The sequence below is a fragment of the Elephas maximus genome, chromosome 19 (genome assembly GCF_024166365.1).
Source record: "Elephas maximus indicus isolate mEleMax1 chromosome 19, mEleMax1 primary haplotype, whole genome shotgun sequence".
Taxonomy (NCBI): domain Eukaryota; kingdom Metazoa; phylum Chordata; class Mammalia; order Proboscidea; family Elephantidae; genus Elephas; species Elephas maximus.
The window spans coordinates 26969683-26987443 of NC_064837.1; the positions used below are offsets into that span (position 1 = coordinate 26969683).

The 17761-nt window shown below is 51.8% G+C and overlaps 1 protein-coding gene across 1 annotated transcript in view; it reads left to right on the top strand.

Moving 5' to 3' along the window:
• Window positions 1-17761, top strand: part of RHBDL3 (rhomboid like 3) — a 53012-nt gene that overhangs the window by 9608 nt on the left and 25643 nt on the right. The window contains exons 2-3 of the mRNA XM_049859035.1: window positions 10813-10971; window positions 15815-16039. Coding sequence (XP_049714992.1) covers window positions 10813-10971; window positions 15815-16039 — 384 coding nt within the window. The remainder of the gene's footprint in view (window positions 1-10812; window positions 10972-15814; window positions 16040-17761) is intronic.

A 17761-nucleotide genomic window follows, 5' to 3' on the forward strand; every position in this document is an offset into this window, starting at 1 on the left:
TGCCCAAGGGGCCTACCTCTGAGTCACAGCCCCGTCCTGCTCCCTCAGAGTCTGTGGCTATGGCAAAGGCAGGGGTCATTCCTGGAGCAGAGCCTTTTGTATGCATCGAAGGCCTCCCAGGCCCTAGAGGGGAAAGCAATGTCTTCCTGGGGCTGGCTCCTCCATAGTGCAGACTAACAGGCCTGGAGGAATGAAACAGCCCCTTGCCCCTCACTGCCCACCCAGCCCCAGCTTCCTGCATTCCAGGGAAAGTCTGGTGCCTCTTCTTTCCCTCACTGGGCAGATGTGGTTTTCTGGAAGCATACTGACTGTCCAGTGGCTCAGCCAGGACATAGGCCTGGACACCAAGGGACCACAGGGATGAGGCTTCCCCACTGAGAAAAAGGTGTTCTAGTTCCCTAATCACCCCTAGCCCCAGATCTGGGGGTTCAGCTGTCTGACTGACATGAGGGGTGCTCAAGAGTCTGGCTTGGGGCCCTTGGGAGAAGCCCATGTGATAGTGCTGAGCCATCTTGAGCTGTGGTGACAGCTGAAAGGACAGAAATAATCCACTGGGAATCCTGGAGCTGCTGAGCTTCTCTAGCTGTCAGAGGCCTTGTCTGGTCAAATCCCAGAGGAGCAAGGGCCATAGTGCCTCCATCTGGGGAAGCCCGAGGACAGGAGGGGCCAGAGTCTGGATCCTAGAAACTGGTCTCTCTCCCTCCCAGGGAGGCATAAGACCTTTGAAAATCCACTCCCAGCCCCAGCTTGAGGCAGGCCAAATGGTGGCTTTTATACTCACTCTTGCCTCTGTGCAAGCCATTTACCTCTGTGTACCTTGGTTTCCTTGTCTGTTAAATGGGACTAATAACACTTGAGGTAAGAATGTTGTTGTTGTTAGGTGCCATTGAGCCGATTTTCGACTCACAGTGACCCCATGTGACAGAGTAGAACTGCCTCTAGGGTTTTCTTGGCTGTAATCTTTTACAGGAGCAGATCACCAGGTCTTTGTTGCAAAGTGCTGTAGGGTGAGTTCAAACTGCCAACCTGTTGGTTGGCAATGGAGCACTTAACAGTTGTGCCACCAGGGCTCCTTTGGTGTAAGGATAAAAATGATAAAATATATGTGAAAGGAAGTATTTTAAAGAGGCAGGGGAGGGGGAGCCAGGGAGAGGGTGTGAGGTGGTTTTCTTTCTGGGGTGAATTAGCACCCTCATTTGCAAGGAGGAGGAACTGGAACAGAGAGCTCCTGCTCTCATGACTTCGCCTCCTGACCTCAGCAGCTGCAGGCCTGGACCTAATTTACAGGGCTGTAAATATCCGTGAATGAGCCCGAGGTCCCTGGTGGGCTCTGGCTGTTGGGTGGGGACAGTTGACTCTGCTCTGCTCAGAATCCGTGGTAATGATGCCAGGAGCTGACAGATGAGCCATGGTAACCCCGCCCCAAGAGAGGAGGAGAGACAGCTGCTTGTACCTTAGCCCCTACCCCAGCACACAGGCCCTGTGTTCATTTCCCAGGGCTCCTTCTGCCTTGATGGACGGGGAGAAGACAGTGAGGATGGAAGTGGGAGACTTGCCCTAGATCATACAGGTCCCTACCTGCTCGACCCCACAAGTCTTCACCAGGATGGCAGCTGGTTCACTGGCCCCAGGTGCTGACTTTGGGATCCTTGAAAGTGCCCACACCCTTGATTGAGGTCCTGGGTTCTCCAGATCCCAATGGAAGAGGTTCTTCTTGGGAAAAGAGGATCAGAGAAGAGAATTCATGTGCTGGGAGCAAGTACCAATGTATGATTGTCCTGGGAATGCCACTTGTGCAAGTCACACGTATATAATGGATATAGACTAGATGGTTCCCTTCACTCCTTTCTGCTTCGTAGCTGCGGGTGAATTTGGAAGCCTTAGCAGGGCTTGCTGGCCTGGATCAGGGAGGGGAGAAGTGGTGCTGCTGTCCGGGGTGCTGAGCAGGCAAATCCCGCTGGGGCGGGGTTTGCTCCCTGAGAGCTCAGACTCAGCGGCCCCATTAGGTCTGTCACTGATATCTCGGCCTCTTCCGAGGCTTGGTGTCCTCAGTCAACCCTCTGGCTGGGGCCTGGATCCTGCAGACTTCTAGCTTTGCTGGAGAATTCCAGGCAAAGTGTCAGCAACGCCGAGGGCCTCTGGTCACTCACAAGATGGAAGCAAAAGGCTGGTTCAGAACTACCAAGGAAGGGGCTGAGCTCCACAAAAGGGAAAAATGGACTCTACTCTGGACTTGTGCATTTTTCCCAAAGAGTGTCCCATGGAGTGGAACTAACCCTAGAGCAAGTGTTATTAGTCCCATTTAACACGTAAGGAAACTGAGGTACACAGAGGTAAATGACTTGTGCAGAGGCAGGAGCCAGTATAACAGGCACCATCTGGCTGTCCCAAGCTGGGGCTGGGAGTGGGTTTTCAAAGACCTTAAGCCTCTCTGCTAAGGAGAGAGACCAGTTCTAAAAACCGGCTTCTGACCCCTCTCATGAAAAAACACTATGATCAAAGATCAAATAAGTTTGGGAACTGCTGTGCTGAACGAAATCAGACAGATTTTTCCACTGTAAGACTTTGCGGTGCTCTTAATAGGCTTCTGTGTATCATGGCTCTCCAAGAGGGTTTCCCAAACTAATGGAACCATAGAACCCTTATTTCTTGCACCATGTTAGGCCTGGTGTTCCGTAAAATGCACATTGGGAAACCCTGAGCATGTGACTGAATTTCATACACCTGAACAGGCCAGAGAAAAGCAAGGGAGGGGGAGTACAGGGCTGGAACCAGCCAACCCCAGCAGGGGAACCTGAGTCTAGTCCCATCTCAACCACTAACTCAGTCTGTGACTTCAAGCTCTTGCTCTCTGCGCCTCTATTTCCCATCTATAAAATGAGCACAATGCCTGGCCCGTAATCAGCCCTTAACAGATATTTGTTAAATGAATGAATGAGAGGATTGGGCTGGGATCTGCCAAACTCCTTTTAGCCGCAGCATCCTAATGCTGGAAGAGGGTGCAGCCTCTGGGCCCCTCTGGCTGGGTGTAAATCCAGCTGCACCAATTACCAGCTGTTCAAACTTGGGCAGCTCAGCTCTCCGTGCCTCAGTCCTCACCCCTGTAAAATGGAACTAATAATAGTATCTACCTTATTGGGTTGTTGTGAGGTTTAAACGTTGTTGTTGTTATTACTTGATTCCCATTCACGGCAACCCCATGTGTACAGAGTAGAACTGTGCTTCACAGGGTTTTCAAGGCTGTGACCTTTCAGAAGCAGATGCCCAGGCCTATCTTCCAAGGCACCTCTGGGTGGGTTTGAACCGCCAATCTTTCAGCCAGTAGCTGAGTGCCTAAGGAACCCTGGTGGCACAGTGGTTAAGCAGCTGGGCTGCTAACTGAAAGGTCAGCAATTTGAACCCACCAGGCACTCCAAGGCAGAAAGATGTGGCAGTCTGCTTCCGTAAAGATTTACAGCCTTGGAAACCCTGTGGGGCAGTTCTACTCTGTCCTGTAGGGTTGTGTGAGTTGGAATTGACCCAGTGGCAATGGGTAGCTAGGTAGGTAGTCAAGTATTTAACTGTTTGTGTCCCCCAAGAACTCTGAGGTTTAAATAGGGGGACCATATAATTTTTTTTTTAATGTAAAAGTGGTTCTTTTTTTTTTTTTAATAATTTTTATTGAGCTTTAAGTGAATGTCTACAAATCAAGCCAGTCTGTCACATATAAGCTTATATACACCTTACTCCTTACTCCCACTTATTCTCCCCCTAATGAGTCAGCCCTTCCAGTCTCTCCTTTCATGACAGTTTTGCCAGTTGCTAACCCTCTCTACCCTCCCATCTCCCCTCCAGACAGGAAATGCCAACACAGTCTCAAGTGTCCACCTGATACAAGTAGCTCACTCTTCATCAGCATCTCTCTCCTACCCATTGTCCAGTCCCTTCCATGTCTGATGAGTTGTCTTCGGGAATGGTTCCTGTCCTGGGCCAACAGAAGGTTTGGGGACCATGACTGCCGGCATTCCTCTAGTCTCAGTCAGACCATTAAGTCTGCTCTCTTTATGAGAATTTGGGGTCTGCATCCCACTGATCTCCCGCTCCCTCAGGGGTTCTCTGTTGTGCTCCCTGTCAGGGCAGTCATCGGTTGTGGCCGGGCACCATCTAGTTCTTCTGGTCTCAGGATGATGTAAGTCTCTGGTTCATGTGGCCCTTTCTGTCTCTTGGGCTCATAGTTATCGTGTGACCTGGATGTTCTTCATTCTGCTTTGATCCAGGTGGGTTGAGACCAATTGATGAATCTTAGATGGCCACTTGTTAGCATTTAAGACCCCAACGCCACATTTCAAAGTGGGATGCAGAATGTTTTCATAATGGAATTATTTTGCCAATTGACTTAGAAGGGGGGGCCATATGACTTATTATTTAAACTGGGATGCTTGAGAGTGAAAGGGGCATTGTGAGGTTGTGGGTTTCCTTTCCCCAGCCACCATCTGTATAGGGCGTGTTTATGCACACAGGGGTGGGTGTGGACTCCCTTACATCTCCTTGAGAATACAAGGAAGGGTTCCTACCACTTGGTTTAAGGGAAGACTGAGGCAGGTGGTTAAATGATCTGTTCATGTTGGCACAGCAGCTGGGGATGGGGCTCCTTCTGAAACCCTCCTCCTCCCCTATCCCCTTGCCCCAGAGAAGGAGAAGGAGCCCCTGGTGGCGGCATTACAAGAGAGGGCCATTACAGAGAGGAAGAGGGCCAGGGTGGGAGATGGGAGATATGGCAGTGGTGTGAGGCTCCAGGCTGGGGAGAACTGGTGACCTAGAGGATTAGGGGCCAGCAGGCTGGTGCTGGCAGGATTAACGTCCTAAGGAGCCTCTTGCCCTTGCCGCTCTTTTCAAGGGCCAGGCAGGTGGGCGGGGGAAGCTGGAGGGAGCAGCTCCTCACTCTGTGTCTTTCTCCTCCCTCTGCCCCCAGCATGCTCCTTTTTGGCAGAATCTGAACTTGGCCCCCCTCCTTCTATAGCAGCAGGCCCTATTCAGGAGGCAGCTGCGAGGATGCTCCTTGAGTCCTGGCTCCCTGCGGGGCTCCTGTGGCCCGTTCACAGCCCGCATTCCTCTGACTGCCCTGGGACCATCCCCAGACCAGGCCAGGCAGCCACCTCTAGTGGATCCAGCCCAGACCTTATACTGAGAGTGCCCTCTGCCACTGTGGGAAAATGCAGGGCGCAGAGTACCCAGGGGAGCTTCTAGGGCCTCTCCAAGGAGGTGGCCTGTATAGGACCTGTTTTTCCAAACACTCCAAACCATGGTGTTAGTATCACCTCATTCACACAGTAGGCTGTGAAGGAGACCAAAAAGGCAGAAGCGTGCCCAGAGAGGGCCACCTCCGGCTTTGCAGGTACTTCACCCCTTGATTCGACCAGCCAGTGAAGGCAGGCACTGAGTCGGTGCCGCCTGGTCCTGGGTGAGCTGCTGTCTACATTTGCTTGGTTCAACCCACCACAACCTGAAGGGACACTAGCCCCATTTAAGATGAGACAGCACAGCTCAGAGAGGAGCCATTTGCCTTAAATATACGAACCAGTTAGTGGCCAAAGGAGCCCTGGTGGCTCAACGGTTAAGCACTCCACTGCTAACTGAAAGGTTGGCAGTTCAAACCCACCAGCCTCTCTGAGGGAGAAAAGGCCTGGCCATCTGCTCCCATAAAGATTACAGCCTCGAACACCCTCTGGGGCCGTTCTGCTCTGTCATAAAGGGTCTCTATGAGTCAGAATTGACTCCATGGCACACAACACAGCAACAGTTAGTGGCCAAAACAAGAATGGGATTTTGCCTTGATCCTTGCTACCCCTGGGGGAGGGTGTAGCCTCCTTTAAAAGCTCTCTTTTTCCCTTGAGAGCAATGGGACCCTCTGTCTGCTGCCTTCTGTGTCCAAGCTCTCTGGTTCTTTGTCTCTGTTTCTCCCTTTGTCTCTCCCACCTCTCTCTGTCCTCCCTCTGACCTCCCCTCCCCAGCTCAGTGCCCACTGTCAGTCTCTGCTCCTGCCCTCATCTTCTCAGGTGTTGGGGAGTGGTTGGAGAGTGTTCTGGGTACATCCGTGGGGCCCAAGCAGCCAGCCCTATCCCTGGCTCTCCCTCACCTCCCCCAGTGTCCCTGAGGCCTCATTATCAGGGTAACGGTGACCCCCACTGTCTGGCCTGTCTGGCCCTGGCACGAAAGGTAGAGTTTTGGCAGAGAAGGGAGGCTCGGCCTGATTCCAGCTTGTTTCTGCAGTCTGGAGCCTGTGGTGTGCCTGGGCAGGGCAGGGCAGGGCAGGGAGGCTGGTGGGGGCCCTGGAGGAGACACAGGGCAGCCCCTGTCACTAGGCCAACAGCAGGGAGCCCTCCGGGTGGGGGGAAGGGGAGCAGGTGGTTCTTTGTCTGGAGCCAGAATGAGGGAGAGGGGCCCTTGCCTGATCCCAGCCTACCTCCCTCGCCCCCTGTCCTCCCAAGCCTCCAAGGCAGCCCCTGGGAGAGGACTGGTGTCCCTGTTCCCAATGCACACAAGGCCCCTGGGCTTCCTCCCCCAAGCTGAGGCGGGAGAGGCACCATGCTGAGTGGCCGATCACTGCCCTGCCCACCCTAGTCCCCCTGTGGTGGTCACTGGGAATCTTTCCAGGACTCATGGCTACTTCTCAACCTGTACCCCCTACCCCACCCCCATGCCCACCCAGCACCTGAGGGCCACATGGGACCAGGCGGGTCCAGGGTAGTGAGTCCCTGTGATGGAGTCGGTGTTGGTACAAGTGGCCTGTGCCAGCCTGAGGAGAGTGGGCAGCTGGGGAGACTCAGGGGTGGGAAGGGTCCCAGTCACTGAGGGAGGAGCTGCTGATTCAACCCACCACAACCTGAGGGGGTGCTAGCCCCATTTAAGATGAGACAGCACAGCTCAAAGAGGAGCCATTTACCCTAAATACACAAACCCTAGTTAGTGGCCAAAAGGAACCCTGGTGGCGCAGCGGTTAAGCACTCCACTGCTAACTGAAAAGTCGGTGGTTCAAACCTACCAGCCTCTCTGAAGGAGAAAAGACCTGGCGGTCTGCTCCCATAAAGAAAGATTACAGCCTAGGAAACCCTATTGGGCCCTTTACTCTGTCATATAGGGTCTCTGTGAGTCGGAATTGACTCGTCAGCTCACAACAACAGCAACACTTAGTGGCTGAGACAAGAATGGGATTTTGCCTTGATCCTTGCTACTCCCTGGGTGAGGGTGCGGCCTTATTTAAAAGCTCCGTTTCCCTCCAGAGCGATGGGACCCCGTCTCTCCTACCTTCTGCATCCATGCTTTCCCTTTCTGGCTGGTTGCCACTTTCCCTCCCTCTTCAACTCCCTCAGCTGAGCAGTAGGGTGGTAGAATGGTTGCTGTTTGGGGGCTTTTCTCTGTTTAGGGTGGAACCTGGACACCCCTGGGGCCCCCACGTGTCCTGGGTTGACACTTACCTCTTTAGCCCTTGAGGCGAAGGTCAGCGCCTACCAGCAGTGTTTTAGAGGCAGCACTAAGCTCCCTGGGTGTGGTATCCTGGCTCTGCTGCTTGCAAGGCAGTTACTTAACCCCTCTGTGCTCACTTTTCTGTGCCTCCATTTCCTCGTCTGTTATATGGGGATAATAATAGGACCTACTTTGTAAAGTTATTGGAGGGGTTCAAAGAAACTATCAATGGAAAGTACTTAGAACAGTACTTGGACCCAAGAAAACATTCAGCAAATATTAGGTGTTTTTATTCTTGAGGGCCTTCTTTAAAGCCTGGGCAGCAAGTCCCATCCCTGACTCTCCCTCACTCCCAGGTATCCCCCAATGTCCCTGAGGCTTCATTATTAGGGTTGTGATGATCCCCCACCGTCTGGCCTGTCTGGCCCTGGCATGAAAGGTAAGGGAGGCCCGGGGTAAGTGAGTATCTTAGTTATCTGAGTATTTCTGCTATAACAGAAATACCACAAGTAGATGGCTTTAATTAAAATTTATTCTCTCACAATCTAGGAGGCTAGAAGTCCAAATTCAGGGCACCAGCTCCAAGGGAATGCTTTCTGTGTCAGCTCTGGGGAAAGGTCCTTGTCATCGATCTTCCTCTGGTCTACGAGCTTCTCAGCACAGGGACGCGGGGTCCGAAGGATGCGCTCCACTCCCAGTGCTTCTTTCTTGGTGGCTTGAGGTCCCACTTCTCTCAGTCTCATAAGAGATTGACTTAAAATACAACCCAGTCCTACAGATTGAGCTTGCCTCATAGCAAAACTGCCTCTAATCCTGCCTCGTTAACATCATATTTGCAATACATAGGATAATCAGATCAGATCACAAAATGGTGGACAACCCCACAATACTGGAAATCATGGCCTAGCCAAGTTGACACACATTTTTGGGGGACACAATTCAATCCATAACAGAGTTTCCTGAAATACTTGATGGTGATAACCAAATAGATATCATCTCTGAAACTTGGTATTTGGGGGTGGAGGAGGGGTATGCAGATTTTAAAACAGGCCTCAGTAGAGATGTCCTCTTTTGTTGAGTTCTGGGGAGAATTGAAATAGCCCCTGACATGTGGCTCCTGGCTCTTTCTCTTGGATTGTCTCAGAAATGCTGCAGAGAGAGGCAGTTTTCCTAAAATAACCTGGAGTGACCTTAGCTATAAAAGGGGGAACAAGTCGTCTGGACTTCCCGGAAGCAAACCTGGCAGCACAGGAAGCCACCCCTCATCTTCCACACACATACACCCCAACATCTGTTTGCCTTTTAGAATCGAAGCAGCCCACAGTAGAGCCTCTGTGAAAGCACTTTGTGACCAGGAAAGCTCTCGCACCCAGGAGAGACCAGGGTGTGTGTGAGGGAAGAAGCGTTGGGTAGACTCTGTGAGGAAAGAGGGGCTATGGAATAGGGACAGAGAGGTTGTGTTCTTCTCTTGGGGAGATTAATACAATCTTGGATTTCTCAGTGAGCCACTGAGACTTCCTGTAGAAAATTAATACCCATCCATGGTGGCACACTGGTTGAATGCTCAGCTGCTAACCAAAAGGTCACTGATAGGAACACACCGGCTGCACCATGGGAGAAAGATGTGGCGGTCTGCTTCCACAAAGATTTACAGCCTTGGAAACCATATAGGGTAGTTCTAGTCTGCCCTGTGGGGTCGCTATGAGTAAGAATCGACTCAACAGCAACAGGTTCGGTTGATCATCTGAGTGGAGTCCCTGGGTGGGGCAAACTGTTAAGTGTTCAGCTACTAACCGAAAGGTTGGCGGTCGGAGCCCACCCAGAGGCACCTTGGAAGACAGGCCTGGTGATCTACTTCCAAAAACTCAGTCATTGAAAACCCTGTGGGGCACAGTTCTACTTTGACACACACGGGTTCCCCATGAGTCAGAATCCAGCCAACACCAACTTGTTTGGTTTGATTTGGCTTGGGTATCCATCCAAATATCCACTATTGCATGCCAATTACGCCAAGCTCTGTGCTGAGCGCCAGGGATAAGATGTGATGCCAGCCTTCCAGGAACCTGCAGTCTAGTGACGAGGCGAAAGAGAGAGGTATCAGCAGGCAACCAGAGAATAGTGTGAGAATGGTGCTAGAGGTCTGTCACAGCGCAGGGGGCCCATCAACAGGTGGACAGATCAACAAAACACAGTGTATCCGTACAATGGAACATCACTCAGCCGTAAAGAGAAGTTCTCATACGTGCTACAACAAGGATGAACCTTGAAAACATGCTAAGCAAAAAAAGTCAGACTCAAAGGGACAAATGTGCTATGATCCCACTTAAATGAAATATCCAGAATAGACCAAATTTTACTAGAGGTTACCAAGAGCAGGCGGGAAGGGGGAAAGGGGGCCTTCTTGCTTAAGGGACACTGAGCTTCTGTTAAAGGTAGTGAAGAAAGTTGGCAACAGATAGTGGAGATGGGCTACACAACATAGTGAACGTAATGAATGTCACTGAATTGTACCTTCAGTCGGACATTACGAACGGTTGGAATGGCAAATGTTTTGCCATATACACTTTATCACACACACATAAAAAGTTGCAGGGGGAGCAGAAGGACCAGGCCATGTCTGAGGGGAGCCTTCCCAGGGAAGGGGTCACCCGATTCGTCAGGAAGCATAAGTCGGGGTTTTCCAGGGAGACGGTGAGGTAAGGGAATTGGAGGCAGAGGGCTCTCGTGGGCAAAGCTGCAGAGGGCCAAAGAGCACAGTGTCTTTGGGAGCATTGTACAGTTCTGTGTGCCTGGGTGTAGGCCATGCGTGAGGCGAGGGGACATCAGAGGGACCATAGTCAGATGGAAGGGCTTGCAAGGTTTGCTTCCTGCTCCCCAGGCCCTCCAGAATTCCCCACTGGAGTCCCTTGGCCCAGCCCTCTTCCTCTTTGCCTCTCACCCCTGGAAGGCCTTCTGTAGAAACTTCTTCCTCCTTCTTCTGCTCTCTTCCCTGTCCAGGCCCCAGAAATGCCTTCTTTGCCTCCACTCACTGCGTTTTCATTCTCGCTTTCCTTTTGTCCAGGGTCAGTAGTGAGGGTGGAGGGGAGGGAATCCTTGAGCCTTTTTGAGCCTCAGTTTCCTTATCCGCACATGAGACGGCTGGATGAGGTGATCTCATAGGTCACCAGGGTCTGCTAGGATTTAAGTGGTTGCCCATGCCCTATTTGGATGTTTCCCATGAGGGCCTGGGAGATACCCCCAGAAACTGCCTGGGCCTCTGTTGGCAGAGGGCTGGGACCAGGAGCTGGTGAGTGGTGGTGAAGATTGGGCACCTGTGCTGAGAGGAGGGGGTGCCCGCTGACGCCATGGCTGTCTGTGCTTCTCCCCCAGTTTGACCCTGGGAACACAGGCTTCATCAGCACAGGCAAGTTCAGGAGCCTCCTGGAGAGCCACAGCTCCCAGCTGGACCCGCACAAAAAGGAGGTGCTCCTGGCTCTCGCTGACAGCCACGCGGATGGGCAGATCTGCTACCAGGACTTTGTCAACCTGGTGAGCACTACGGGGCCCTTGCCACTGGGAGGGACCTGTATGGGGTTTGTGGCTTAGATGACCCTTTTAGACAATTGAAAGGATCTGTTGGCCCATAGCAGTGAAAACGTCTAGGCTTCAGCAAGTGAAAGGATGTCACCAACGACCCAGTGTCTCTTTATGTCTTGGTTCTGCCTACTGCAGAGTCAGCCCATCCTCAAAGCAGCCCCTGACAGTTCCAGACCTTCCCCCCGCTTGTGGCAGCAAAATGGCTGCAGCTGTTCCAGCCCTCACACCCTCAGTTCACATCATGCAGGGGAGGAGAGGGACTGTTGTGGTAGCTCCTGCACAAGGCCTGGGATTCCTCCCTCCCATTGGCCTAGTTGGGGTCAGGTGGGATCTGTTAATTGGTTCAAGTCAATCATTGTCCACCCTGGGAGCTGGGAGTGGTGTCAGTCCTATCAAAATGAAGGTCCAGGAGTGAGAAGGGCATTGTTGGCAGGGGAAGGGGGTGGGGACTGGATGCTGGGGCAGGGGGTCAGAACAGATGTCCCCAGGAGCAGTGGGGGTTATTGCTGTGCTATTACAGGGGCTACTGTGGCAAAATTGGAGTGGGGTTCAGTGGGGTTAAGCAGGCAGCATTTTACCTATGGTGGGATGGATAAGACATTGGTAGATGCAGTATGAACCAGCAGGATGACTACAAGGCCAGAAGTCTTTACAGTTTCCCTATCGGTGAAACGGAGACTCGCCTCTCTTCAGGTCACACGTGGAGGTGGCAAGAGTGAAATGACTTGTGTGAAGCTCCCTGGGCTCCCAGAACCTGAAAGCATGTGTAAGGGGGGAGCCGCTATCCCTCATACCTGTCACTGTGCCATGTGAGCTCTCCGATGTGAATGCCCAGGCTTCCGAGTTGTGTGAATATCCTCTCGGTCGAGGGACTGCCTTTGCCCGGGAGTTAGTGGGGTTGCAGGGAGCAGCCATAGGGCTTCTTGGGGTGGAGGCCTCTGCTGCTGCTCAGAGCAGACCCAGGGAGCAGAGCTCATGGGGGGGGCGGGCAGAGCTCAGTGGGCAGGCAGAGCTGAGCTGAGTGTAGGAGTTGGGGACAGTTGGGATTCATGGGATGGGCCCAGCAGTGCCACCAAGGCCAGGGCATGGGTTTGAGCCCACACAGCCTCTTCAGCAGCCTCAGTGCCAGCATGCTTGCTGAAACAGGGTGTCTTGCTCAGCCTCAGAGCAGAGTGAGGACGTTGCTGGGCCCATGAGATGCTTTGTCTGGGCCGGATCAGTGAGCTTGCTTATTACCGATGTCGAAATTTCTCCGTTAAAATTCCAAGCTGGGCCAGTCAGCCATCACCTGGTCTCGTGTGAGTAGGGCTGCCCTGGAGAATGGGACCGAGAAGGGGCTCACTGAGGGGACAGGTAGGGGAGAGAGCTCAGGGGCTGAAGTCAGGCAGCCTGGGTCCTCGTCCTCTTCTACCTTTGCCACTCCCTGTACAACCCTGTCAGCCTGGGCTTTCCTGTTGTCAAGTGAGGCCACAGAATGCCCTCTTCAGGGTTGTTGTAAGGATTAAATAAAATGAAGGTTTTCTTGTCTTTTAATGTTTTTGCACCAGGTGAACTCCTCTGCATCCCTCGTGAACCCTTCCCAGCCCCCAAACCAGGCAGAACGAATCGCCCTTATCCAGGGCTCCCACAGTGCTTTGCTCAGACTTTTTATATATATATATATATATATATATAAAATATAGCATTACAGCTGAGTGGCCAGGGTTGTCATGTATGCGTGTGCAGGTTGTGTACTGTACAAGGGTGCCTGGCTGACAAATGAGTGGGGACTGAAATCTGGCCTGGGCACGGGGTGCATCCGACTAGAAGAGGCCTCTTTATCTAATTGGCACAAAAGTGCCATGTGGGCTAGCATGACTCTGGATTTGTATCCAGCTCTGTGATTTACTAATTATAGGTCCTTGGGGAAATTACTTACCCTCTCCAAGCTTCAGATCCCGCGCTTATAATGTGGGGATAATACTATCTACCAAATAAATACGATGATATCACTTCTTGCTGCTGTTTACATATCTCTCTCTCCTTGTAACCTTTGTGATTCCGGAGACCAGGATTACCACTATGTTTGAAACGGTTCTAGGGCTATCAAGGGTATAGGGTGAATGGTGAGTGTGTGTATGCACAATTGTACACACCACTTCTCCTGTACTCATGCTGAGTCTGTCCCCACCACAGGTCCTCTTGGCTATGAGCGTGTTTGGGAGCATGTGTGCACATCTGGGGGGTGGTAAGGGTGGCTGCAAAATAATCTGACAATGTGGCCCTGCCTGGGGCTCCCAGTGTACATGGGAGCCCAGCCCCTGCCTACATGTACAGAACTCCTGAGCCATTCAGAGCCAGAGCCAAGCTTTATCGGTACAGAAGGGATGAGAACAGGGAAGAGGTGGCAGGGGTTCACCTGGGGAGGCCTGCTGGAGGGGGTGACTTTAAGCCAGATTTCGAAGATGAGGATGGTAGAACCCAGGAGTATGGTAGGCACTGCAGATGGAGGCTCATACCATCTGGTCTGGTCTGAACCTAGATCCTCTCCAGCTACCTCCCCCGACAGTTCAGACCCCTGTACCTTGGTCTGGCATGGTTCACTTCGCCAGCCCTGTCTGGTTCCTGCCTTCAGGCTTAGCCTAACGTTAACTGCTGGCCCATAGTCCCAGGTACACTTTGATAATCCCCACACCATCTTCCATGGACCAGCCACTCAGGCAGTACTATGTGGTCTGGGGTTGGGAGAGCTGTGTCTCTAGGACACATCTCCATAAGAAGGGGCTAGAGTGTGGCCATGGAGGGCAGGAAAGGCAAAGGAGGCCCCCCCAGGTGGAAGTCAGCAAGGCCGCCTCTGGTCTCTGAGAGTCAGGCGACCACTGGGTGAGGCAGCAAGAGCTGTACTGAGGGATGTGTCAGGGCAGCCTCAGGTCCCACCTGAGGGCAGGGCCAGTAGTCAGGTGGACACTACATGTGCCTTGAGGGTCCAGCCAGTCCCTCGGCTCACTAGGGGTGCTGGGTCCACAAAGGCACTCCAGAGTGGTGGCCTTCCACAGGCACAACTTTGGCTCTGGTTCTGGGGATCTCTCACCTGCTCTGGGATCCTCTCCACCCCGGGAGTCCTGAAAGCCTCTCATTCATGCTCAACTCCCAAAGAAGAGTGGAAGTTTTGGAGGGCCCTGCTCCAACTCCAGAGGCTTTTGGCGGGGGTGTTTCTCCACAGCCTGGCAGGAGAGGCAGCTAGTTGGAGTGGGGTGGGAGAAAGGGGGTGGAAGCTATCTCTGAACCCTCACCCAGGCACGTGCCCATCTCCCCTTATTTCCCTTCTCCTTCCAAGAGGAGAGTTAGCAGTTGTGATGCTATAAGGTGGCTGAAGGGTCTGAACACGTGAACAATACCGTTGTACCATGTATGATGATGTGTAATAAACCATTTATTGTGCATTTGTCTATGTTTCCAGATTTGGTGGCCACCTTGTAGAATCAGAGTCAGGGTCATATCCCATTGAAACCTAGGCATGCCTGACTCAAGGAATTGGACTTTCACCACTTGGCCATGGCTTCTGGGTCTCCAGCCTTGAAAGGGGCAGGGAATGAGCTGCTGTGGCTCAGCGTGGATGGGGGAGGAGGCAGGCTCACTGGCTGTGGAAGAAGAGGGTGTGGGTTCCCTCTGAGGCAGCTTCCAGGCTCAGACTGGGGTAGGGATGAAGGAGATGGGGCTGAGGTCCTCCAGAGCTCCTGGCTCTTCTTGACCAGTGAAGCTCAGGGTGTGTTGAGCATGGTGCTGGTTTGTGGCATGAAGGAGGTTAGGGTGCTAGAAATAGAAAGGAGGGTATAACTAATCTGGACCAACCCTTCCCCTCCCCTTTAGAAGATAAGGAAACCGAGGCCCAGAGAGGCTAAGTGACTTGCCCAAGGTCACCTGGCTGTTTAGTACAAGACCCAAGGCTGGAACCCAGGTCTTCTGACCCAATGCTCTTTCCTTTTCTCTGAAACTTGCTTCTCTAACCGAGAGTTACCTTCCTCTTTCTAAGCTAGTGTGTCTGAGGATGCTAACTCCCACTCATCCTTCAGTTCTCACTCAGATATCACCTCCTCCAGGAAGCCCTCACTGACCCCTTTAGGACTGGGTTGGGCTCCCCCTGTGCTCCCACAGCAGTCGTCACTCTGAAATGTGGTTGCTGATCACTTACCTGTCTTGAGCACCACTGTATCCCGTGCATCCGGCGATGTGCCTGACACGTAGTCGTGGCTCAGTAAATTGTGATGGATGATGGATGGAAAGAAGGCATAGGGATTAAGGATACAGGCTCTGAAGACTTACTGGGTTTGAACTCGATAGGTTACTAGAACTCTGTTACCTCAGTTTCCCCACCAGGTAGGATGAGGATATTCATTACCTTACCTTATCTAACCTTATCATTGCTAGAAGAAGGAATATTATGTTTGGTAAAATAGAGGGTCAGTGAGGAAAATGCTCATTGAGATGGATTGACACAATCCCTCAACAACGGGCTCAAACATACCAATGATCATGGACGTGGCTCCGCACCGGGCAACATTTCGTTCTGTTATATATAAAGTTGCCATGAATCAGAGCCAACTCAATGGCATCTAACAGGTAGACTAGTTGTATTAAACGAGCTAAAACATGTGAAGTTCTTAGAACAACCCCTGGCCCATATTTAAGAGCCCAGTGGGTGTTGTTTCTTATGAGCTATTATAGAACTATTGACGATTATGAAAGAAAAAGGAAGCTGGGTTAGGCCAGGCCTGAGTAGACTCTGACCCGGTCCCCCACCCCGTGTCCTGTGCAGATGAGCAACAAACGGTCCAACAGCTTCCGCCAGGCCATCCTGCAGGGGAACCGCAGGCTCTGCAGCAAAGCCCTGCTGGAGGAAAAGGGGCTGAACCTCTCTCAGCGACTGATCCGCCACGTGGCCTATGAGACTCTGCCCCGGGAGATTGACCGCAAGTGGTACTACGACAGCTACACCTGCTGCCCCCCGCCCTGGTTCATGATCACGGTTACACTGCTGGAGGCAAGGACGAGTGTGGGGAAGGGGCTGCTCAGCCTTGGGGTTGGGGAGAGGAGCAGAGAGGATATCTGGGATCATGAGGAGAAGGACAGAATTCTCCACTAAAAGGGGTGGTCAAGGATCAAGTGATGGTTGTCATTACAAATTGGGCCCCTTACAGTGACTACAAGTGTTAGTAGACTGTATTATAGAGAGATAGTCCAAAGATTATTTCAAGCAATATTCACTACAGCAAAATCTCTATGTAACCAAAACCAACAAACTGTTGACATCGAGTAGATTTCAACTGCTCGGGACCCTGTAGGACAGAGTAGAACTGCCCCATAGGGGTTCCTGAGAGCACCTGGTGGATTCCAACTGCCAGCGTTTTGGTTAGCAGCCAGACTCTTAACCACTGCACCACCAGGGTTTCCCCTACCCCTGTACCATTCATCTATTTAGAGTGAGAGGATGGGTATTGATGTTTTCTGAACACAAAAGCATCCCACTAAAAACAGTTGCCGTTGAGTTGCTTCTGGCTCATGGTGACCCCACGTATGTCGTTAGAACTGTGCTCCGTAGGGTTTTCAGTGGCCGATCTTTTGGAAGTAGACCACCAGGCCTTTCCTCTGAGGCACCTCTGGGTGAATTTGGGCCTCCAGCCTTTCGGTTAGCAGCCAAGCACATTACCCATTTGACCATCAGGGACACCACAAATATCCGTATCTATATAAAGCCCATTGTGGCCGAGTCAATTCTGACTCATAGCAACCCTATAGGACAGAGTACAGCTGCCTCATAGGGCTTCCAAGGAGCGACTGGTAGATTCTAATAGCCAACCTTTCGGTTAGCGGCCAAGTGCTTAACCACCGCACCACCAGGGCCCCATGCCCATACATATATATATGTGTATATACATATATATTCATATACATGTATATGTGCGTGTAGATAGATAGGAGCATGTGTTTATGAACAGGTAAATATGGGCTTAACATATTGTCAAAGAACATTCTCCCCTTAGGGAATCATTCATACCTATTGTTCTGCTGAAAGTCCTGCTTATGTAGTAGAAATCCAAAGGTACCATTTACAGAACGGGTGCCTTTCTGTGGTGAGCTCTGAATTCTTTCGACTCTTCAGCCCAAGGACCTGTAGCCTTCCCACCCCCACTCCTGAATGGATGCTTGACTTTCCTTTGGCGTTTTATTATCTCCACCGCTTCTCTTTCAGAGCCGTGGGCCTAATTACCACCTCTGCATGTGTTTTTGCAAAGTTCCTGCCTAATCCAACGGCTAGATGGTTAAGCTTCATGCCATCCTTCTTCTTTTAGGTCTCGGAATATCTGGTCTGCAGGCCAGAGCACCTCTGTTTGTTGTTATGGCTTCCTCCAAGTACATGTTGAAGTTATGATTTTCTGAAGTATGCTTGGATTTCTTCTTAAAGCGCGTACTGTGTCGGTCTATTTATTAACTTCTATTTGAGGACCAATAATAACAAGATGCCTTGGAAGCTGTTGTATTTGCTGCCAGGCCACCCACATGTTGTTTGGTGGACAGAATGGCTCCCCACAGAGCTCAAGGGAGCCCAGCTGCCGGGGGGCCAAAGGCATTCCCAGGTTTAGCACAGGGAGGTTTTAACCTGCCACTAATTATAGCTGCTTTCACTGAGTGTGTGCCAGGCATGGAGCTGGCTCTTCAGGCACTTCGTCACTTTTCAACCTCATGACAACCCTGGAAGTACAGG